This window comes from Micropterus dolomieu, linkage group LG22 (genome assembly GCF_021292245.1).
Source record: "Micropterus dolomieu isolate WLL.071019.BEF.003 ecotype Adirondacks linkage group LG22, ASM2129224v1, whole genome shotgun sequence".
NCBI lineage: Eukaryota > Metazoa > Chordata > Actinopteri > Centrarchiformes > Centrarchidae > Micropterus > Micropterus dolomieu.
Genome location: NC_060171.1, coordinates 17,020,722 through 17,042,252, shown reverse-complemented (window position 1 = coordinate 17,042,252; position 21,531 = coordinate 17,020,722). Strand labels below are relative to the sequence as shown.

The 21,531-nt window shown below is 40.9% G+C and overlaps 1 protein-coding gene across 1 annotated transcript; it reads left to right on the top strand.

The window, feature by feature from the left end:
* The first annotated feature begins 539 nt into the window (after window positions 1-539).
* Window positions 540-21,305, top strand: rasgrf1 (Ras protein specific guanine nucleotide releasing factor 1). Its single transcript, XM_046037590.1, has 27 exons — window positions 540-815; window positions 4,328-4,434; window positions 4,707-4,854; window positions 6,803-6,895; window positions 6,978-7,231; window positions 8,394-8,473; window positions 8,569-8,762; window positions 9,979-10,088; window positions 10,488-10,606; window positions 11,140-11,300; window positions 12,843-12,906; window positions 13,294-13,436; window positions 13,571-13,653; window positions 13,767-14,015; window positions 15,515-15,885; window positions 15,983-16,102; window positions 17,050-17,220; window positions 17,439-17,545; window positions 18,201-18,313; window positions 18,399-18,459; window positions 19,132-19,235; window positions 19,329-19,413; window positions 19,524-19,721; window positions 19,808-19,887; window positions 19,978-20,095; window positions 20,181-20,249; window positions 21,138-21,305. The coding sequence occupies exons 1-27, from the start codon at window positions 540-542 to the stop codon at window positions 21,228-21,230; spliced, it is 3,771 nt and encodes a 1,256-aa protein (XP_045893546.1). The 3' UTR covers window positions 21,231-21,305.
* Window positions 21,306-21,531: the final 226 nt, after the last annotated feature.

The window sequence follows — 21,531 nt, the reverse complement described above, 5'->3', positions numbered from 1 at the left end:
TTGTCTCTTGTATCTATAATACCTAATACTGTGGGCTTGAGAGGAAACCCAACTTATGCCGCATCTTGAAACGTTCCTGTCCAAGGTCCTGAAATCTGCTTTCCCAAGCATGCGTCACGTGACTTCACCCAGCACTGCCTAGCTCAGCACCAAGCCAACTGGTTTCTGGAGATTTCATGTGAGAAAAGGACGAACCCCGAACCCCTTCCCCTCTCATCTTGCGTTGTTTAGACTGTTTTTCTTTCTCTCGACAACCGTTTCCGACTTTTTTTAATCGGATAATGTGGACCTTCAAAGCGCTCGGAGTATGACAAGAGATTTTAGGATGCTAGACTTGTGCTGCTCGTTTTGTCTCTCTCTTTTTACTTTAATGCCAGCACGGTGAATGCGTCGGACAGAGTGGACAAGCCTGCTGCTGCTAGTTGTCCGCATTCAGAAAGTCAACATCTTGTCTTTCTTTATATTTTTTTCTCTCTGGAGCGACTTCAGAAGGATGTAACGACCGATCCACCTTGCACAGCTGAAGTCTCCTCATCAAAATGCAGAAAGGAATACGACTTAATGATGGTCATGTCACCTACCTGGGGCTTTTGGCAAAAAAGGATGGTACAAGACGAGGGTGCTTGAGCAAAAAGAGCTCAGACAACACGAAATGGCACTCAAAGTGGTTTGCTTTGTTACAGAATATGCTCTTTTATTTTGAGAACGAGTCCAGCTCTCGACCCTCGGGATTATACCTGTTGGAGGGATGCATATGCGACAGGGCGCCTTCACCGAAACCTTCGCTGTCAGCCAAGGAGTGTTTGGAAAAGCAGGTATGGAGAGCGCGCGCGCACACAAACACACACACACACACACACACACACACACACACACACACACACACACACACAGTCGCTCTCTCTCTCTCTCTCTCTCTCTCTTTCTCTCTCTCCCTCTCACTGCTTTTATTGTTTCGCAGGCTTCACGTTAAAATATTGACGAGGTGCAACACAGAATGCAAAATTTGCTCCTGCACCGCAAACGCCTTTGAACTATTTTAACCCCAAACAAAGCGCTTTTCTTATGCATATATTGTTCTTATTTCCCATCGCATGATGACCTCAAATCCAGCGCAGTAGAATGGCACTAGGTTCCAGATTGCTGTATTGCACGTTATGTAATTCATGCATGGCATTAATGATGAGGTAACAATGTTAACACCTAATGATATTACAGCAGCCCTGGCATTGGGCTATGCAGTGTTTTACTTCAGGTTGCCGCACACCCGAGCTTGATCCCTTCATTTTTTTTTTTATTGGTGAGATAGTTTTTAGTGGTGTATGGCATGTTAATGCATTACTTTTGTCATCAGGGTGATGCATTTGCATCATGTCTTGCAATATATTTTGCTTTTGACTTTCACTCATCATCTTTTTCACGTTTTGGGCGGAGAGCGATATACCTAATGCTCCTTCCAACAAAACATGCAAAAAAAGGAGTTGTTGCCTCAAGGTTTCTATCTTGTGGTGAAACGATGAAATTACAGTTGACGCTCCAGAAACAGCAGGGGGCCAGTGATCAGTCAGCACTTATCTGGGTCACCTGAATCAAATGATTGAGTCTAATACTGGAGTTTTCATTTGCATTATAGATGGTAATTGTTTAATCACTTTTTACAAGCGGAAATTTTGACTCTATCACACCCTGTTGCAGTGTTATAAAGACTAGATGTAGCAGGATTTATACATTTAAATCATATCTGCTAATTAAGTATTCACTTGAATAGCAAACGTAAATCAACAAAACGTGATAGTGAGCAGCAGGAAGGTTAGCAGGTCTGTCAACATTGTTATTATGAAAAAACAGTCCAAGACCATAATGCTTCACTGCCACCGGCTCTCCTCTCTCCAGGCTCTGTGCCTGACTCTGTAGGTAGGGCTGCAATCCAAAGTGAGTCCAGGCTCTTCCTGTGAACAGCTGCCTTTGTGCTGACAAAGCAGAATGCAACACAGTGGCTAATGTTGTGCCCCCACCGTTGCTTTAAAGGCACCCCAAAACAAACCTCCCTGAAAGAATTTGGATTCTCTATATTTTTGTTAGCAGTGCTGTTTCCATCTGCATTGTGCTGTTTTCAATGCATACATTAGAACATGGTGAGAACAGCCTGATTCATAGATCTCTACCATCTTGGACTGAATTCATGATAAACCAGAGACAAGATATTTGATTTGCTTTGTTCTGTGAAAGCACGAAGAGGTGCACAAATAATGAATGACTAATGTGACTGATCAGACAGGCTGCTGAAGAGTTACCGCTCAAGGAAAACAAACATCCTTAACAAGGACGAATAGGAGTAAGAAAATATCAGCTCTATCTCCCATCCCCACCTGAATTCACGGTTTTGTGGCAACGTTTGAGCAATCCGCCGTAATCCCTACATTATATTTATCCTCAAATGCAGTTAGTGTGAAAATGATAATGCATTTGAGCCAGAGGTTTCTATGGCAACCCTTATTTGCATCCTAAAGAATGATGCAGTTGGAAGAGGCAGGGTAACAGAGAGGGGAGAAGTAGTGTCGCATCTCTCCTATTAATGCAAGCACTATCTGGGCTAAATGTATTCCTTGCAGTACCTTGGAGGGGTCACAGTCCATTTATAGAAAACACCACTCGCTCACACTGGGAAACAGCAGCACTTCAACCAATAACTCAAGACGCTATGGGAGCAAGAGATGGTTGATTTGTACTGTAAATCGAAATATCTGACTAATATGCACCAGTAAAATATGATATCCTGCACTCTTTAGGGTGGGTGAAGGCTAGCATCCAAACTAAAGCTCCTCATTAAAATGAAAGTGGTTGCAAGGAGAGTGATTACCGGGATGTAGTCCTCCAGGGAATATATTATGTATAGATCTCATTATATAATTCAGGAAAGCCCTTTTTCAGCATTTTTGGAATACAACTGAGCTGTTTATCAGCCAGTAGCAATATACAAGGAATAGTAATTATTGCACTCATGTAGAAAAAACAATTAATGTCTATTTCATTATTTATCACTCATTCACATCCACGGCACAGCAAGACTGACAAGTCTTCCCCCATATCAATTTTCATAGATATAAACAATAAATGATAATAATAATAATAATAATAACAACAATAATAGTAATGATAGTAATGATGATAATAATAATAATAATAATAATGATACTCTACATGATGAATTGTATCAATGTTGTGTCAATCTCATGTCACTGTTAAGATTAGTAATTATTTTTTTAAAGGTGAATGACTCAGCCATAAACCTAACGCAGGAAGCAGACAGTGTGCTTAACATTGCATCACACCAGACACTTACCTCGCTCTGAGAGCGATCATGAGAGAAAACTACAACAACATGTATGCCTCTCTGCCAGAAATAGATTTTCTTTGACGGTAGGATGAATACCTAATGAATGTGAAGATGGAAGAGCAGTCAGCCCTGAATAATGATCAGCTGCAGGTTGATAGGCGCCTGTTGAACATCTGCAGGCCAAAGATTAGCGTCTGGTCTCCCTCAACACAGCTGGAACAGTCCACAGGAAAGGACATTTCACTTTTTCTTTTTTTTTTTTTGCATGTATCCAAATAGTTACATTTGTGTCATTTAATCAGTGATAGCAGGCATATTCAAATCCTCTATAAAGTAAAAGTGGCAATACTAGTAAAAGTTTTGTATTCAGAATTTTATTTGTGCAAAAGTACTAAAGTTTTTATGCAGAATGGTTCCTTATGAAGGAGGATATCCCAGCAAAATAGATGTTTTATAAGTTGGAAACCCGAATCATCATTGGCCATTATCAATGACCTGTGCTTAATTTATAAAGCCTTAGTAAATTACTTAATTGATAAAAATAACATATAATAATAATGATTTTCAGTTGAGTTTCAGTTGCTAGGAAACAGGAATTGCACAGTTATGTAATTGGCCGTGGCTCCAGCCTCCATGTCTTATGGCATTTCCTCCTGGGAACCAGAGACATCCCAGGAACCGAGCTGGGGGAGGCTTCCCTCAGTGTGCTCCATCAATTGCAGTGGTGGGCGAGGAAGATGTGGCTTCCCCAGGCCCTGTGTGGTTTTAAATCACCCGCTTGATGTTTGCAGCAGCCAGGTAGTGGAACAAACACAAAGACAAAAGCAGAGCAGAAGCTGAAGTTAAGCCACTATATTCTAGATTTATTTAAAAGATATGCAATAAGGAATGCTCCTTTCTGTGTAGAACATATAACATGTTAACAGGTTAATGATAATCCTGTTGTTTCTAGCTAGAACTCCTCAACATCTCCCCCCTTGTTTGTTTCAGTACTATTTCACTGTCAGCTTCACCCATGAAAACCAGAAGGCGCTCGAGTTACGCACAGAAGATGTAAAGGACTGCGATGAATGGGTGGCTGCAATATCACACGCCAGGTAAAGGCACATGTGCAGACATGGCAATTAGAAGTTGAATAAGTCAGCAGAAGGTAAGTGATCTTTGACAGATGTGCTCAGTCTGCAGGGGATGTTGCCATGGTTTCATTCATGGGGTGAAAAATTTAGAAATGACAGAAAAATGCTTTGTTCACAGTAAAAATCTGATTGCTTTCAACGTAAGATGAAACTACATACACTGATGTGAACTCCATTACTTAAGCTGCAATATAAACCGTGTGTGTGTGTGTGTGTGTTTGCGTGTGTTACAGTTACAGAAACTTGGCCACCGAGCATGAGACTCTCATGCAGAAGTATCTTCATCTGCTTCAGATTGTGGAGACGGAGAAAACAGTTGCTAAGCAACTTCGACAACAGATAGAAGATGGGGAAATAGAGATTGAAAGGCTTAAGTCAGAGGTAATATTCACTGTGATGCCTTTACACTGAAGAGTAAAAATGTAAACAGAGTACATTATTCACATCATGCGATCTGAACAGATACGAACAGCATCCGAATTTTGTCACTCGCCATTTGACGCAATTTGCCACAAACATCACACCTCTCCTTCTCAGAGTCATACCTCAGTCACATCTAAACACATCTTGCTACAACCAGCTGAATACACTCTTTACAGTGGTGTCAGGATCTCCGATGTCCATTGAGGATAAATGTCAATAGATCTAACTTCAGATCTTAAAAAGATTCAGACTTTTTCTTCAGTATTAAAGTAATCCAGGTGAGTGTTGTATGCACAGCATGAACAGGAACTGCTACTAGCTAAATCAGTGAAACTTTCCATGATGAAGATTTGCCATAATGTTAACAAATAGGCAGTGAGAGATTGTTTGAAGCTCAATGTTCAGACAGTCAAAGAGTTTCGTCCATTTCACCAGTCCTCACCAGATTTGTTGTGCAGTTCAGGATAAGGCTTGACAGATAGGACATGTCCCACAGGAGTTATTTTTACCTTATGATCAGATATTGAAGCCTGGCACCTCGAGCGACATGACAGTAAATGGGGAAAATGGGAGGAGCTGAAGTTAGGGAATGGGCCAAGAAAGCTTTTAAGACTTTTTTTTTTAACTTCATTATTGTCTTGGCAGCAAAACGAGTATACATACATACATATGAGGAATATACATGCCAGTAGAAAACAATTTAAGACATGTCTCCAAATACACATCCATCCATCCATCCTCCAACATCTTCAACCACTTAACCGTGAAGGGTTGCGCGGGGGGGAGAACATGCAAACTCCACACAGAAAGGCCTGGGATGACTAATGATCAAACACCAGACCTTCTTGCTGTGAGGCCTTAACCACCGGACCACCCTCCAAATACACATACAGATAGTAGCCCCACTTTACACCCCTGAGGGTCAGGATCCATTTGGGCCATTTTGGCTGAGCTTCTGATGGCGGACGTTTTACAGTGTTGGAGTTCTCAACTGAAAAGTGAGCACTGTTAAAACATCCAGGATTTTGTCCTCTCTGACTAATCACAATAACCAAGGATTACAGGATTCTCCATTTACAGGCAAATGTGGCAACCACACGTAGTACCATTCAGACATGCTGTAAATTGACTTCCTGAACTGGCACAATAACACTATATCACCACTTTCTCTTGCACTGCACACTCATTCTTTTCCAAAATTTGTCCCATCCTGCCAGCACAACAAATAACAGCTGAGCCAGTGGGAAAATGATGGATTATGCTGATTATTGTCATGTCTGCATTATATGTGTATAAAGCATTGTGAGGAGACAGAAATGGAAGCACTACTCCATCACAGAGAGAGAGAGACATGTTCAGGCCAACCACCCTCCACTTTGCATCTCCTCTCAGAAACAATGCCTCCAATAGGGCAGTGTTCCCAGCTGTATTCTTCAGATCAAATAGTCATTTTACTTTAATGTGCAAATGTGATGCTTGAAATCAAATGATGTGCTGAATATGCATGAACACGGCTTTATATTGCATCTCTTCTATGAAATGCAATGACAATTAACTCTCTCACAGTCTACAAAGAAAATGAAGACACTTAGCTTCAAACAGTTCGAGGCAGCTTCAGTCTGTCAGGGGGGGAGGGTTCAGCACCCTCAGTTTACCTCTTGTCAACGTGCAGGACAGTTTGGTACATATTGCACTTAAATCACCAATGTAAATCAATATTGGTGCAGAGATATCCAGCCAAGTGAACACATCTAGTTTAGTCAGGCTAATGTCTCAGTGTTGACAGCGCTGACAGGTCCTGTCCTGTTGACTCACTCACTTTGTTTACTTGCTGGTACAGTAAGTGAGAAGACAAAAGTGTGTGAGTGGGAATGACTGGTCATTTCTGCGGTTGCATCCCTGGCAGATCTCTGGGCTGCTCAAAGACAACGAGAAGATTCACGCCAGCCCTGCAGCCACCCCAACTGATGACGACTCAGAAATCAAGAAGATCAAAAAAGTAAAGCATGTGATTAAAACTAGTTTGCTACATTTTTTATCTTAAGATGCTGAGAAACTGACTACAGCCATTACAATAACAGGTCCAGAGCTTCCTGCGAGGCTGGATCTGCAGGAGGAAGTGGAAGACAATCATTCAGGATTACATCCGCTCTCCACACGCAGAGAGCATGAGGAAGAGGAACCAGGTGGTGTTCAGCATGCTGGACTCGGAGGCCGAGTACGTCCAGCAGCTTCACATCCTGGTGAACAACTTCCTGAGGCCGCTCCGCATGGCAGCCAGCTCCAAGAAACCGCCCATCACCCATGATGATGTCAGCAGCATATTCCTCAACAGGTCGGATCCTCTCATCACACAGAGCATTTCCATTAATTGCCTTACAAAATAAAATCATGTTAAAGGTACCCTGTGGAGTTTTCTTTACCAATAGTGGCACTATGGAGCAATGTTACAGTGAGCAGGACCTCGATTTGTTTATATCTCATGCACACACACATGCATGCAAGAACAGGCAGCAATGAAGAAGACTGCTAGTTAGCAAAATGGATGATCACAAACCAGCTTTGCAAAACACAGAGTAATAATCATAAATGTGAATGTTTAAAAGAAAACTCCACATATACCTTTAACAAGTTTAAGTCTGGAAATGTAATTTTAAAGATGCATTTAGTGATTGTCTACCTTAAGGGGTCAGAAACACAGAAAATTTATTGCTTGTTCTAAAAATAAAATAAAAAAACGTGGGAAAATCAGACAAAATCTATTTCAAGGGTCAGTATTTTGATCAGCCTTTTCTGTCTCATTTCAAGACTGACACACGAAAGTCCTGAAAGAATTATGTCACCATCTAGTAGGTTTTAGTGATGAATGGTTGGTTTATTGATCTGTCAGTCCAACACTTCTGGCCATAGGGAATAAATTACCATTGCAGTATACTTGTAGCGGATAACGATGTGCAGAAAAAGAATGTTGATTTTGGTCAACCCTGACATTTCCACTAGAACAGCTAAGATTTCGAACTTTCGAACAATTACGTGCTGAACACAGGCTACTCTTTCTCCTGAGAGGGTGCATCCCTTTGTTTGGCTGCAGATCTTGTAACTATACTTTTACATAAAGAAAAGCAAAATTTAAAGGTTATGAGACGTCAATATCAACAAATATTAAGTTATATTATTATTAGGTTCAAGCTTCTAGATTGAGGTTTGTGTCCCTTCAAAAAAAAATTTTGCTAGACACACAGACAGGACATCGAAGACAGTAATTTCCATGCAACCTCATTGGCCTATTCAAAATCCACCCACACACTCATCCAAGCACGTTCATGCTCACAACCTGGACACTCATGCTCTTGTACACACTGTCTGATATCAGGGCTTTCATTTAACAACATCATTCACAACATCACTGGATGTCGGCAGAATTATTAACACAAACTCTGTAATTGTTTGAGAAGATAATATTTTAACATTGTTTCTATTTAAATTTTTTTTTTCAGTGAAACTATCATGTTTCTACATCAGATATTTTACCAGGGTCTAAAAGCCAGAATAGCAAGCTGGCCAACATTAGTGTTGGGTAAGGAACATCTCCTCTACTGTCTTCATTTCATTTTCTTGCCCTCAGTATTGTTTATGTCATTGTTATGGTATCTTGGTATTGATCTCCTATAGCGGACCTGTTTGACATCCTGCTGCCCATGCTGAACATCTACCAGGAGTTTGTGAGGAACCACCAGTACAGCCTGCAGATCCTGGCTCATTGCAAGCAGAACCGAGACTTTGACAAGCTGCTGAAGCAGTACGAGGCCAAGCCCGACTGTGAGGAGAGGACTCTGGAGACTTTCCTCACCTACCCCATGTTCCAGGTTAGCTCGTTTGTCTCACTGATATACACAAGAAATATAAAGGCAGACTCATTTGTTTGATGCAGAGCTGCAGCCTGGAGCCAGTTTTTGTCGTTAATTTTGAGCTCTCACAGCCATTCTGGGCAGAGTTCTTCTCTCCAAAGATGAATGTGACCCTTAGGCCATATAATTCACCAACTTAATACTAGGTGGCTATAGCTATGCCAATGAAACCCAGTTGTAGCTGTCAGTAAAGCAGTTAGCCTCTTTGTTTTCTGTAAGGGTTTTGACTATCAAGTCATTTTAGTCTTCTTTTTTTAAGTTTGCAGACCACTGTCACAGTTACACCAACTGACAGATGTTGTTTATGTCTACAGTGTTTGTAAACATTGAAATTATACATCCGCTTCTGATCTCCTGGTAACGTGTCCTAACAGCACACAGTGAATTGCGCAAATTTGAACCTCTATTCCACTGCTATCAGTTTCCATTAATAGTCATTTTCAGGTTTTATTTATTTATTATAAGCATATCTTATTTATTACCGCTGCATATCAGCTACTGGAGATAGTTTGCAATATGTATGATGAATTGTGGTGCCAGTGAGTTTTGGCTTACTGCCCAAAATGACAAAATCCCAACTATTAATTATTATTTAGTTGTACTTGTAGTGTACATATGAAGTGTAGTTTTATTATTGATTAAATAAAACCCCAGAACTAAATCAGACTGATTTCCACTCTGACCATAGCAATATTTTCAGCCATGTGGTTTGGCCTCTATGCTGGCTATCTGGCTGTCGTGGCTCAGCCAGGACTTCAAAGACCCACCTCCTTCTTAAGCACTCATTGGCTCTCTGACCGATGTCCCATTTTGTAGCATCACTGAGCAAAAACAGAAACAGCAGGCACTTGTCTGCTTTTGCTCAGAATATCCCTGTAGTGTTATTCATGTCTATAAAAAGTGGTCGTTTTTGGAGCTCAGGCTTTAATAATGCCTCCTTTCTGGCGAGGCACGCAGTTTCCTGACAGTCCACTCTGCTGGGGCCTACTGCAGGCTGTGCTGTGTTGATAATAAATTTTGCTGATGAGTGTAGATTGTGCTCTCCAATGATCTACTTCTCATTAGTGTACACACACATGTATATTCCTGCGTGTGCATCTTCATGTTGTTGTTACATTTATGCGCGCATGTAAGCTGTTATACTCCCCAGTTGATTTCTGTTCTGTCTCTTTAGATTCCCCGCTACATTCTTACGCTCCACGAACTTCTGGCGCACACACCCCATGAACATATAGAGAGAAACAGTCTGGACTACGCCAAATCTAAGCTGGAGGAGCTTTCCAGGTACTTTTATATAATATGGTTAAAGCCAAGACTTGAGTGGAATCTCAACTGAGCAACATAATTTTACACAACACAGAATAAAATGCAATGGTTTGGTTTCAGAAGGGGGGCAGACAAAATGGAATCATATTCTTGCATTTATATACATTGACATACGTCTAGCAAATAAGTAATTACCAGTATGGTGAAACTGGTTATAGTTAACAGGTTGGTAAATAGCAGTGTCTGCAGTCTTCCTCTCAGACTGCATTCAGCAGTCATCATATAATCATAAAATTAACATTTACAGGGAGACTCATGAGACTTATGTTTGAGTCATTTTTGTGTCATGTTCCATACTGGATTCTCTGCAGTCCTGTACAGATCAAATGAGAATGATGAAACGTCCTTTTTCCCTAGAATCATGCACGATGAAGTGAGCGAGACCGAAAACATCAGGAAGAACCTGGCAATAGAGCGCATGATCGTAGAGGGCTGCGAGATTCTCCTCGACACCAGCCAGACGTTTGTAAGACAAGGTAACCCTTGCCTTTAAGTGTTGTACTTGAGATCCCAGCGAAAAAAACTCTAGGTCCACGGAATTGCAGCAGAGGGGGATTTCCTGTCCCTCCTTACCTGTCTGACAGCCTGATCTTACATCCTCAGCTCCATATTTAGGAGGAAATACTCCATTCGCCATCTCTCTCTCTCTGTCTCTCTGGTGTACAACATGTACTCCTCATGAGGAGAGTCTTTAATTTCCAAGTGTAATTAGACTGTTCAGAGGCAAACTGATGATGAATCTGGGACTGTAAATGTCACACGTCCCCAGCAGGCCTTGATAGATGAGGAAAGGGAAAACAGAAATGCTAGATTATTTAATCCTTAGTATATTGCATGACCGTACATGTATTCATATGTAGAGGATACAATGAACGCTATTTGCTATTGATTCTTTCTCTTATTAGGTTGTTCCCCTGTCCTTGCCTCTTTTCCACTCATCTATGTATCTTTCTCCCTCTCTCTTCCTCCTTCCTTCTATTTGCACACACTCTTTTATTCCCACATAAAGGGTCCCTCATCCAGGTGCCGATGAGCGAGAAGGGCAAGATCACCCGTGGGCGACTGGGCTCTCTGTCTCTGAAGAAGGAGGGGGAGAGGCAGTGCTTTCTCTTCTCCAAGCATTTAATCATCTGCACCAGGGGTTCTGGGGGAAAGCTTCATCTCACCAAGGTGGGCCAGCGCTGCTGAGCTTGCAGTGGAGCTGCTCCTTATTTCAAACATCACAATCCACAAAACCCTGAATCTCTGAGCTAAATTGAACGGATTAACTGACAGGAGATGAAAGCTGCGGGGTTAGCGATGTCGTGGCTTTTATCATTGACCACTGGAGCTACACACACCCATGCAAGCTTGCACACACACACACACACACACACACACACACACACATGCACAGACTCATTGCACATGTTTGAAAGCAGCTGCTTGATATCACTTTGATGTGTGTAATAGAGCAGTGGTGTATTATTACTCCACATTACTCTTCTCAACATTACAAAGGGCGATTGATGTTTGGGGTCTAAGATAAGGCCAAAAAGCTTTCAGATGAAGGCCTTACATATAATTGCAATACAACTAGAGTCTCAGATTTTATAAAAAGCATTCATTTGGAGTTGTGTGTCTGGCCACCTGAAATGTTTATGTAAGTCTTTTTGTTCATTTTTAGCTCCGTTTTTGGTTTCTACCAACTCTTGAGGGAAATATCTGGGTCTTTAGCTCCTTAATGCTCAAATAGTTAGTCGCTGTTTTGGTGCTAAGCCATCAAGCCAAAAAAGACACTATGAGAGTGAACCGTAAAGTAATTTTTTGCCTTACTGTTTTACCTACGGCCACGTCAGAGCCATATTATGACAAGAAAAAAGGGTGAAAGACACAAGGGTGAGTGGCAGTGGGGATCCTCAGAAACTCAAGGTGAAAACAAGGTTCATGAAGGATTTTTGACAAACTGTTTTTTTAATTTAAATATTATAAGGGAACCATACTCTTGGATTGTCTAAATATCTCTAAATTGGTTAAGGAGATAATTCGGGAATTACACAATTTTTTTAGACCTGTGTTGTAGTTACATGCCGTTTGAAATTGTGTCAAACAGCAATATATGGCTATTTAACTCAATTGCAGCTGCTCCATGATCCTATGGACATGCAGAAATTGAACTGAGGTGGGCACATTTTTTAAGCTTTGTCCGAGGAGAGGCCCGCAGTCTCATGCTTTGAAAACCCCTGGCCTATACAGAAAGGCAACCGATCATCAAGTCATAAAGGACACATGTGAATTCACAGATAATTGTATGAGTCTTTTTGAAGATTTGTTCAATGTGTTTTGCTAAGACGTTTAGAGTTGATGACACCGACACCATACAATTGATTGCTTCTTTAACAAAGGGATAACAGAACATCAAATAAATGAAAATGTTAATATGCCTTGAATAAAAAAGGTATAAAACAGAGTCAATATCCCCAATCTACTCCAAAGGTGTTTCAGTAGAGAGTAGAGGCAGTAGAAAAGCTGCTGAGTCCTTTTCACTATCACATATTTCCACTTTGAAGGGTAATTCAGATGCTGATTTCATTTTTAATTCTGAAATTCAAAGAAGCAGTCAGCTGATGAACCTTGAACGTAGTAGTGTAAACAGTTGTAGTTTGTGTTATAGCATGCCAAATGAGGCTGGTGGGAAGAAACCAAATGTATGTTGTATGGGGTTTTTTGCAGAATGGAGTAGTCTCGCTTATAGACTGCACTCTTATGGAGGACCCTGAGGGGACAGACGATGAGTGTGAGTGTTTTATTCATGTAGCAGCTTACATAAATATGCATCATATGTACCATGTGTGATAATGTATAAAATATATGATTACTAGAATGTGCTGGGATGTATAATGTATAGATAGATGTAAATAGATGTAAAATCAATATTTGGAACAAATGAGAAATAGTGCTCCAAAGTGCCACTAGAAAGTAAAATAGACTTAAATAAATAAAAATTGATTAATTCCTCTGTTTTTATAAGAATGTTGATCTTTTCTTCATTTGTTGTTAATGTAGATACATTATATATAACACTTGAAATGTACTGAATTTATTTTATTTATGTGGGTGTATGTTTATGTGCATGAATTTATAGAGAATGACATCTCCTTATGTCTTTGTGTTCACCTCAAAGCCAAATCAGACAAGAGCGGTCAGGACATGGAGCACCTGGACTTTAAGATTGTCGTTGAGCCAAAGGACAGCCAGTCATTCACAGTCATCCTGGTGGCCTCCTCGAGGCAGGAGAAGTCTGCATGGACCAGTGACATCAGCCAGGCATGTCAGCACACATCACAGTATCCAGTAGTCAGACGAGAAGCCGAGGATGTCGGCAGAAAGCCTGCATATTACAGAACTCACTAACATTTCCTCTGTCCTTTCTGTTTACTCCTTTTGCATCTGTCATACAGTGCATAGACAACATCCGCTGCAATGGGCTGATGATGAACGCCTTTGAAGACAACTCTAAAGTCACAGTGCCACAGATGATCAAGTAAGCTTACTTATACATACTGTATATGTATATATATGCAACTCTTTGCAGCTTCTGCTTTTTCCTGGCATTTATTTCTGATTTTGTTCTACTTTGTTTTGCTTTTTGAGCAGGTCGGATTCAAGTCTGTACTGCGATGATGTGGACATCCGCTTCAGTAAGATGATGAACTCCTGCAAGGTGCTCCAGATCCGCTACGCCAGCGTCGAGCGCCTGCTGGAGAGACTGACCGACCTCCGTTTCCTCTCCATCGATTTCCTCAACACCTTTCTGCACTCCTATCGCGTGTTCACCACCGCCGATGTGGTGCTAGACAAACTCATCACTATCTACAAGAAGCCCATCAGTGCCATCCCTGCTCGGTCAGTCACATTACATTTGGCTGGATTTGAACCTTGAAAGGCTGTTGACAGCATTTACTATAGACAAACACATGATTTGTCTGGCATACATCCAGACCTTTCCACGCTACATAAAGATGAGATTGATCTATAACAATATGAAGCTTTGTCATCCTCTCGTCAAGGCATGTGCAGGAGCCAAGAACCTTGCAGCCGTATAAATGGTTGCTTTCTGTTTTTACACAGAAGAGTTTAAGGAAGTGTGAGTAGTTTCACCTGAGGAATCTCGGTTCAGTAGCAGCTCTTACGAGATCGTAAGCCAGATGTATGTACAAGGGTACAACTTAGTGATATTGCTGATCGAGGAGTCAGTGACTTCAAGAAAGGAGCTCACGCAACATCCATATAAAGAAAAGTTCAAATGGTCAAATTATTGTTTCTGGTGTTTGTTGTGGAAAAGATAGTTAAATCCAGTTTGCTCCATACCAGGGACTAAAAATCGGGAAAATCTCCCCCTCTACTGCATTGATTTTGACCATTTCCCTTTCATTCTGTTTCTTGCCTTGCTAGGTTGTTGGCATACCCCTTTAAAAATTTGCATTATATCACATATATTATAATTCTACAAATTAAATCTGACAGTACAGAACGTAGTCAAGTTTATTCACATTTGCATATGAATAAGATGGATGTGAGGTTGGTGAAACGAGAGTCCAGCTGGTGTTCAGGGAAATTTTTTTAAAAAGAAGTTATATGTGACAGAATGAGTTTGATTGTGACACTGGAACAGTTAAGTCCAGTAAAGCTTTGTGTGTGTATTTGGGGGAGTTTGTTTTTGTTGGTTAATGTGAGCACAGAGAAGCAGCAGATGGAGCAAAGGACGAAGACAGGCTCTAGGATGCTTCAGTATCACTCTGTGTGTCTATGTGTGCGCGTGTGCGCACGTGTGTGTGTATTTATGTGTGTGTTCAATGGTCGAAGGCAGGAATTGGGTACAGTCTCTCCTGCCTGCCTGGGAGTGTCTCAACTGGGCTCTGTCGCTCTATGGCAACCAACCTCGGTGCTGCAGGACCCCACCCTCCCCTCCCCTCCCTCTCTCCTTGTCTGCAAAAGATCCATAGCGTGAAATATTGACGCGGAGTGTTGCAGTGGGACTGACTCGCTGCTCCACAGGCCTAGAGCAGAGGGCCCTACTGTGGGGTTCAGATCACGGGGAGCCCCCCCATGGCCACTCCCTGCAGCATGCTCTCCTGTAGTGCTTGTCATGTCACTGTGAGACACCTACACTTGGTTGCGCACTATCACTCGCTGTGCTATTTATGGGAACCCGTGAGGTCGCCAGGAGGGTTGCAGGGAGTGGGAGAGGTTTTCTGCAACACTGCAGCTTGTATCTTGCTCTAAAACATTGTGTATTTAGCTAAGCTCCTAAAACATATATAACAGTATAGTTACCAAATATCAAAGAAATATATTCCTAAATATGTCCTAAATTGAAATGCACATATCCTCCCTTGATGCAGGTCCCTGGAGTTATTCTTTGCCAGTAGTCAGAACAGTAAACTCCTGTATGGAGAGCCTCCCAGCTCCCCCCGGGCCAGCAGAAAGTTCTCCTCCCCTCCTCCTCTCGCTATTGCAAAGAATTCATCCCCAAACCGCCGGCGCAAGCTCTCTCTCAACATCCCCATCATCACTGGGGGCAAAGCTCTTGACCTGGCTGCCCTCAGCTGCTCCTCCAATGGCTATGCAAGCATGTACTCAACCATGTCCCCATTCAGCAAGACCACCTTGGACATCAACAAACTGTACGTGTCCAGCCCTATCACAAGCAAAATCCCTGATGAGGGAGAAGATAAGAAGGACAAGGTGGAGGACACCACAGTGTCCAAGCAAGGTGAAGAAGAAGAGCTGGTCCTATCAGTAAATTATTCCACTGTTGATTTGCTGTAATGATGTTTTCTAATGATCCTTGTAATGTTGTTATAATACAGATCTCTCCGTACGAGAAGAAAGCGACAATGATCAAAACCAGAGTGATGACGGGGACCCAGAAGCCTCTCCTACCAAGTCACCAACCACTCCAAAAAACATCAAATCGAAAAACTCCTCAGGTACATTGTGTCCTAGTGACGTAATTACAACTCAACAGTTTCATATGAAAGCTTGTAAACTGCACCTATATCCATTGTCCCAGCCAGTTTCGCATTCATCACTGAGCCCTCCACATTTGTTGCACAGTTACCGACTACATAATATTAATTATTTGTTTTGGAAAAAGGCCGTATTTTATATGGATGAAATATAGAAATCTTTAACTTTGCGATAGGTTGCAATAGTCAGTTTGTTAATGTTTCTCGTGGAAAACAAATCAAAACATGTCAAGCATAATTCATATAGCATATAAATTGGTTTATGGTTATGATCATGTTGGGAAAGCCAATGCTTGGCTTCAGTAGGTGTTAGGGAAACTTGTGTCATAGCAACTACATCGAGAGAGTGTTCTCCCTTCCGCCCCCAGTACTGAGGCTGTTTCACCGGAGCCAAGATTAATTCTGCCTTCTAAATCTTATAACAAAATCACACAATAGATTTTAAAAGATTCTAATGTGTAAAATAAAGACTTGAAGTGAAATTGTGAAGCAATGAGAGAAGCACAGCGTGCAGGATTTTTAGCTGCTTATGATCTGTCTATGTTCCCAGGATTCAAACATAGCAGACTGCAGAAAATCTGTTGATTCCTCTGTTATGGTGATATTTGGTGGCTATATTTAGCTGCAACCATCTTGAATATCAAAGCCACTTGTAAGGAACGTCTGGAGGAAACCAGTCATGTTGGCCTGTAGTGCCCCCTAGTGGAGGCCTTTGCAATGGCAAGCAGGCCATTCTGCAGTCTCTCAGTAATAAAATATCTATTATACCAACAGTTTTCTGACCATTTTGAGTCATGTGAAAACTCGCTATTTGTTATGTCTCTCTTTAAACTGACCACTGATTTGATTTACATGGCACCAAAATCAATCTCTTTTGAGTTTTTCTCTCTTACTGTGAACCCCTGCAGAGTTCTCCCTGTTTTCCTACAACAATGGCATGGTGATGTCCTCGTGTCGAGAGCTGGATAACAACCGCAGTGCCCTGTCTGCTGCCTCAGCTTTTGCTATTGCTACAGCTGGAGCCAATGAGGGAACACCTACCAAGGAAAAATATCGGAGGATGTCCCTCGCCAGCACTGGTACACACACCTATGCACTATTCTATTAGGACTAAGGTCCAGTTTCAGTTACATGTTAACATCACGTGGCTGTCAAGAATTTCAAAACTGCAACATGTCAGTTCCAGTTTGCACTGATTGAAGATTTATGGATTCTCCAAACTTTGTTGCTCTTTGCGAAAGCTGTGTGTATTACATGAATGAGAGTTTTATGTAAAAATGCAATATATTTTCTGTAGGCTTCCCAACAGATCAGAGAAATGGAGACAAAGAGTTTGTGATCAGACGGGCAGCGACCAACAGAGTCCTCAATGTCCTGAGGCACTGGGTGTCCAAACATTCTCAGGTAAAACATCCCAACACAGTTGAACGCCCTGCTGGAACCCCACCATATTAACACTGGTCTTGTATACATATTGAGTTACTGATTAATGGCTTCTTTTCACAATGATTCTGTAAGTCAGCTTTTGTAGCAGGTAACATGAATTTTACACTTATTTCTGCAAAAAAAAAAAAAAAATATTTGACTGAACAAAAAACTTGAGAGCTTGATTTCTATAATTCAGTCCGTTCAAATTAAATGTAGGTTCCTTTCTTGTGAGAGTAGTGATTTCATCTACATCTCAAGATGTCTTTGGCCAAGCTGCTAAACTGTGAAGTATTATACCATTGTGCACCATCTAATCTGTCTTTGGTAACACGTGATAAGCAAAACCCATTTTCATTACATACAAAATTACATATGTTCCACCTAGTTACTGTATATATTGCTTGGAGAGCCTTGTTCTTTGAGGACTGGTGAAAGTCTCTTTGGGAAATGTTTTGCCAGTAACAGACAAAGAAGTGAAACATGAAAACTAAGCAAAATCTGTTTAACTAAAAAACGGAAGACATTTTAAAATAGCATCTATAAAGCAAAGAACATCACATTACTAGTGGTTGAAAGTAATTACACAGTAGTTTCCAAGCCTCATGTATGTGTGCTGTGTGTCCCTCTTAAGGACTTTGAGAGTAACAATGAGCTGAAGACAAAAGTCATTGTCTTCCTTGAGGAAGTGATGCATGACCCTGAGCTGCTGACCCAGGAGAGGAAAGCAGCAGCCAACATCATCAGGTACATTATGTAAACCCAGTGTTTGAACTGATGTGTTGTACTGTACGTGATTTGGAGCTTGACTTTCTCTTTTACTGTATGTCAGGACTCTAACTCAGGAAGATCATGGTGACAATCAGATCACCCTTGAAGACGTAACACCTCTGGTGAGTGTAGTCAGTAGCTGCTGTCTACATGTGAGTGTTAACCTTCAGTGCGGGGCAGTTTGAAAGCTGCAGGAAGCAAGATTGTAACAAAAGTATGCAAATGTTTCCACATTTATACAGAAGCACATGGAGCTATGATGGGAATCCACTATGATTCCATTAGGGCTCCAATAACAATTATTTTTATTATAAATGAATATTTTTAGTATTTTAGTATTTTCTAAATTAATGGGCAGACATTCAGTTTACTAACATATAAAACTGTTCACATGTGAGAGGCTTTTTGTTACTTGAAGAGTTGTTGCCAATTCATTTTCTGTTGGTCGGCTACTCTAATTAATTGAAAAGTCGTTTCGCTCTAATCCACATTAACTGAGAAGAAGAGGTCTTTTATGTACATTTCTCTACCCAGAGAAAGTGAAAAATCAAAAGCAGTGACCCACTGGCCGGTCTAAAAGAAGCTTGACATACAGGCAGAGATTTTTGCCTCTCATCCGTTTTGTTGATCACAGACGGAGCAGTTTTCTAAACATGAGTATTCTGGTATCCTTTATCAACATCAAATTTACAGACTTTTGAGTATTTATATTGTGTCTTTCACTCACCTGCCACTTTGCGCTAAGTTGCCAGTTACAGTTTTAATCATCTTCGGGCTTTTTTTGTGTCTCATAGGTGGAAGGAGGGAAGGCCGACCCCTTTGAGAGCCATTCTGCATTGGAGATCGCAGAGCAGCTCACTCTGCTGGACCACCTGGTGTTTAAGGTCATCCCATATGCGTGAGTATCAACCCATCCCAGCTGTACATGTCTGTGGCCAAGAAGAACACACGGACCATTTTTTTTCTTTTTGTTAATCTGTTCACCTCACAGGGAATTCTTTGGACAAGGCTGGATGAAGAATGACAAAAATGAGAAGACGCCGTACATCATGAGAACAACAAAGCACTTCAATGATGTATGTTCCAATCTAAAAACATCACCTGTAACTTGTATTGGTCTTCAAATAGTGATTTAATAGTGAGCTCAAACTTATTTCTTAATTAACTTCTCTTTTTCCTATGCAAGATAAGCAACCTTATTGCCACAGAGATCCTGCGTTGTGAGGACGTGGTCACTCGAGTAGTGGTCATAGAAAAATGGGTGGCTGTAGCCGACATCTGTCGCTGTCTCCACAACTACAACGCCGTGCTCGAGATCACCTCCTCCCTCAACCGCAGCTCTGTCTTCCGCCTCAAGAAGACCTGGCTCAAGGTTTCCAAGCAGGTGTGCATCTCCCTATGTATTCTTTGTTTCCTCCCAATGTGCTTAGTGTTATCATTAATTGTTTTCTTGATAACCTTTTGTTCTAGACAAAAGCATTGATTGACAAGCTGCAGAAGCTAGTCTCATCAGAGGGGAGGTTCAAAAACCTGAGAGAGGCTTTGAAGAAGTGAGTTCAGTTCAAGGACACAGTTTTGTACTGGATCAATAAAGCAAACATGCAGTACAAGGGGATGATGTGTGTGTTTTTTCCCACCAGCTGTGATCCTCCCTGTGTGCCCTATCTGGGGATGTACCTCACTGACCTGGCTTTCATTGAGGAGGGAACGCCCAACTACACTGAAGACAACTTGGTCAACTTCTCGAAAATGAGAATGGTGAGATGTTTGGCTTCCTGTCACATGAGAGACTTAGTGCAAGTATGTGTCAGAATTTAACATCAGGTTTCTCTTGTTTTTACAGATTTCTCACATCATCAGAGAAATCAGGCAGTTTCAGCAAACAGCATACAAGATTGAACTGCAACCAAAGGTAAATAAATACCAAAACGTTAGACCAGTGGTGCGTAGTAAGTCCAGGGAAACTTAAGAACTAATCACAGTTTTTCAGGCACTTGTAGGCAGAGCAAGGAGAAAAGTTATATTAAAAACTTTGATTTCATAAGACATTTTGGTTTTAAGCGCTGACAATTTTAGCCTCAAAGGGTCTTTATTAGGGCAGAAATAGTAAAAAAGAAGCTATGTCTACTTGTGACCCCTCTACACATTTCGTATATATCGACTGTCTTGTGGCCAGCACAACCAAAGTGATTATACCTTCTTAGTTTGTTTTATTTTAACACTTTTTGGAGGCCTGCAGAAGTTAAATTATCCAGTAGTTCACAAGAAAAACTCTGAAAAAGAAATCTTATTTTGTGTAGCAGAAACATTTTTTTCTACTTTTCAATCCTGTTCCTGGTAAGGCCTGTGTTGTAACCTCAGACATCCTGACCAAGGTATTGCAAGATTAACTACATTGATTGTGAGACAATTAACAGGATGGGAAATCTGAAAAATAAAAAAAATTTTATGTTACACAAAATTACATATTTAAATTACAATATTGTTTTCTTGCACTTCTCGTTTATTTTCTTTATAAATTGCTTGATAGTTTTCTTCTTCAGGCCTCTAAAAATGGGGGGTGGGTCACAGGTCATAATCTATAGACATTTGCTACAGGTGATGATGGGTCAGAAGTGTTCACTGCTTTATTTTAAGAGGTCACAAATCAAAAAGATCTGGAACCACTAGACAATGAACAATATTGGATGCCTTAGCTGTTTTGTATTGTTTAAGAAGTGTACAAATTAATTTAATTGAATGGAAATTATATATCCTGTATAATTATGATCCTTCTGCCTTTCTTTTTTTGTCATTTCAGGTAGCCCAATATCTACTGGATAACAGCTTTGTTCTGGATGAAGAAAGCCTGTACGAAGCCTCACTCAGAATTGAGCCTAAAGTGCCCAACTGATGGGGAAGTTGGCCCTCCACATTATTTTCTCTGTTAATATTACACATCAGTTAACATACACATCGATTTTTGTATAATTGTACATGTTAAAGATATTTGCTCTTCTGTACAGTAGGTTTAAGGTTGTTTGACGACACAAAACCTTTCAGTGTTTATTTTTGTTTTTTTACCGTTGCCATGACACCACCTGCTTTAAGGATTTTTTTATTTTTTATTTCTCTCTTCAAGCATAATAACAGAGGTCACTTTGGTCTTCTTAGTGACCAATGACATTATTTTGCATCATCTCATACTGTGTCGA